Source organism: Austrofundulus limnaeus, unplaced genomic scaffold (genome assembly GCF_001266775.1).
Source record: "Austrofundulus limnaeus strain Quisiro unplaced genomic scaffold, Austrofundulus_limnaeus-1.0 Scaffold45, whole genome shotgun sequence".
Taxonomy (NCBI): Eukaryota; Metazoa; Chordata; class Actinopteri; order Cyprinodontiformes; family Rivulidae; genus Austrofundulus; species Austrofundulus limnaeus.
The window spans coordinates 2191898-2194972 of record NW_013952447.1 but is presented as its reverse complement, the minus strand read 5'-3'; the positions used below and the strand labels follow the sequence as shown (position 1 = coordinate 2194972).

Below are 3075 nucleotides of genomic sequence, written 5' to 3'. Positions count from 1 at the left end.
TTTCAAATGGAACTGGCATCAACAGCTTTGCTATAAAACATTTTCAGCTCCATTTCAGCAACTTTCAGCTAAAATCTTCAGCAACAAGCATTCACACGGGAAATGCAATTTCTCTAATTTACATGAAGTTCTGAGAATTTTGCAAGCAAAAATAGCAATAGCATCTATAGTTACATCCTGGGGGCACTTCGAGCAGGAATGTCTGTTTTTTTTTTTTTCAAAAATAACTTTTTTGTAGCATTTTAATGAACCAGACAGCAGAGACTTGCACTTGGACAAGTCAATATGATTTTGTCAGGATGGTGCAAAGGGGACTGAAGATATTAGTTGTTTTAAAATATATCCTATCTTCAAAATCTCACCGTTCTTATTATATCTCTTTTACTTGTTGACAATGAAAATATTATATATGGTTTTAGCCTGTATTTGCACGAAAGCTTTGGTTTGCACGTTATTTGGACACCAAGTGGTTGTAGGATTTAATGTTTTTCAGTAAAAGTGGATAGATAAATTGAAATACTGAAATCAATACCAGCATTGGTATTGATATTGATTAAAATCATTGCAATAAGATCAAAATTTATAATTCTGTTTCTATAAAAGAGAAAGAGATTATTTTATTGAGTTTTATATTCTGTGTTTTTGAACAAAGTAATTAGCTTTAATTTGTTCTCAAGAGATAATTTTGCGCATTTTAAAACTCCAGAAAAATAGTTTTGTTACTTTTCCATTATTTTTTGAAGAAAAACCTTTTATTATGTTAATAAAGTATTTACTTGTCAGCTTTGCAAAAATTCTGTTCTAGGTTTAATTAAATTAAGGTAAAGAAAATCACAAAAACACCCACAGGTCATGGAAATGTATTCATATTGAACAATTTGATGGTGCATCCATCCTAAGTACTCAAAAGTATCAGGCTGGTGTTGGTAATATTGGCCCTGTATTTACTTGGTTTCAGATCAAAGCCAAATTTTCGCCTCTTCTTTTCTGAGCAGATCCAGATTTTGCCATCTTAAATTAACTCCAATCTTAAATTTTTTTTTTTTACTTTTACATTGTTTTCATCACACATTAGAATTTGATGACTGTCTTGCTTGACGTGCTCCTGCGATGCACCTGAAGTGCTACAGCAACTGTTGCTGCTATTTTTCTTGCAATTAATTAAAGAATTCCATGCAAATAAATGCGTCATTCAAAAGGGACAGTGGTGTAATGGTGTATGAAATAACATTTGAATGATAAAAATTTGTTAATTAGATTTTTTGTAAGGTGGCTGCCATCCACTTTGTTCTTAGCTGTTAGCTCATCAGTCGTTAGCTGTTTTTACAAACTGAATTGATTCAAAGCGCATCTGACATAATTGTTTGTACCTGAATGCCACTTCAAAGTAGCTAAAATGTTATTTTTTTATTTATTGTTGCAAAGATCAATACCCTTCCAGCAACAAGCTAGTGTCTCATTGGGACACACCTCCAATCATTATGAACCAGTTGCTTAACTATGAGTTCAAGAGTGGACATTTGTTGAGAAAAGGGCTCCCTGCTGAAGGTTATGGACAAATACTTTGTGTTAGCAGTGACTACACAAACTGTATAACCATAGTGGGCTTTTTTTTTACAGTTTCAAGTTTAATTGAACACTGATATTTTGCACCAATCTTGCAGAGGTAAATCACAATAAATTAGTTTAAATGCTGACTGATGACAGTATCATACTGCTTTATATGCTGCTCAGGTCATTTCAACAACAGCAACACTTCCAGCAGAGAAAGGCAAACTGAGTCCAACAAATGTGTACTTTATACACTCTGCTGCTGATTTGCTGTCTTTGGGAGTTTCAGTTTGACCACAAACACTTACCCATGGCGAGGAAAGAGAAGACCCACAGCACCAGCGAAGCAGTTTGTAGCCTCCTGTCAAGGGGCACGTCCAAAGGCGCAAAATCAATTTTCATCTTTTCCATTAGACAAGAAAACACAAACCGGTGTGCTGCTGCTGAGGCCGAGAGGAACAGCCAGGGACGTGGTTCCAAAGTCTGCCCTTCCCACCTCTACACCATCACCTCCTACTGAGAGGCTTATCTTAACTCAATACACTGTCACATTTCTCTCTATATCTGCATCAGACTTTTGACCTGGCCACAAAGCAGCTGCATGAAACACAGCACTTTTTTTACATTACCAAGAAATAAATGGTCAGATAAAAGACTGACAAAAGGCTTTTTTTTAAAAGTCAGCTTTTACTGTAACTAAGTACCTGCAACAGCCCTTAAGTTAGGTAGTGCTCAGCCTGATTATACAACATGCTGCTCTTTGTGCATGTGCCGAATCTGCTTGAGCAATCATGCAAAAGTATTTCAGTGTGACATGTAGAGCAATAAAGATAGGGAGAGGTCTGAACCACTCTCTATCTTATTATCACATTATCAGTGCTGCAAAGAACACTTTGAAATTATTCCAATCTTTTGAAGGTAAAGTACTGAGAGTTTTGTAACCAAACCAAAATTAGTCATCCAAAGTCTTGGTGTAGAGGAAAGAAAGAGGAAGTAGAAAACCAGCCAGTAAAGCCATGTGTTGCATTTGAATTCAGCACAGTAGGACTCAGGAGAGAACTGTTCATTGCTGGTTGCTGAATATTGAGTTCCTATAACGAGGTTTCAGCAGAGATCACTAGTGAGTCTGAGGTTTCACATGTATGTCAGCACTCAGTGGTACTCTGGGACAGCAATATTAAATATATAACTTTAATTTGAAAAAGAGAGGGTGAGAGATTGCCAGTGAGATGGTTGGAGCAATAATTTGTGCTCTTTGGTTATAAACATGTAAAGTTTTCTATTTTTATTTTGGTTCATTAGGCTGTGGCTGAGTGGGTAGGGGAATGGTCCTCCATTGTGAGGGTTGGAGGTTCAATTCCACCACTATTCAGTCACACGTCGAAGTGTCCCTGGGCAAGATACTGAACCCCCACTGCCTCTGATGTGTGTCCCATCAGTGTATGAATGTGATTTAAAGCACTGATTGGACTCCATAGGACGGTGTGTGTGTGTGTGTGTGTGTGTGTGTGTGTGTGTGTGTGT

General features: G+C 36.9%; 1 protein-coding gene across 1 annotated transcript in view; it reads right to left on the bottom strand.

Moving 5' to 3' along the window:
- Nucleotides 1–2056, bottom strand: part of mogat2 (monoacylglycerol O-acyltransferase 2) — a 25643-nt gene extending 23587 nt beyond the window's left edge. The window contains exon 1 of the mRNA XM_014007922.1: nucleotides 1860–2056. Coding sequence (XP_013863376.1) covers nucleotides 1860–1962 — 103 coding nt within the window. The 5' untranslated portion in view covers nucleotides 1963–2056. The remainder of the gene's footprint in view (nucleotides 1–1859) is intronic.
- Nucleotides 2057–3075: the final 1019 nt, after the last annotated feature.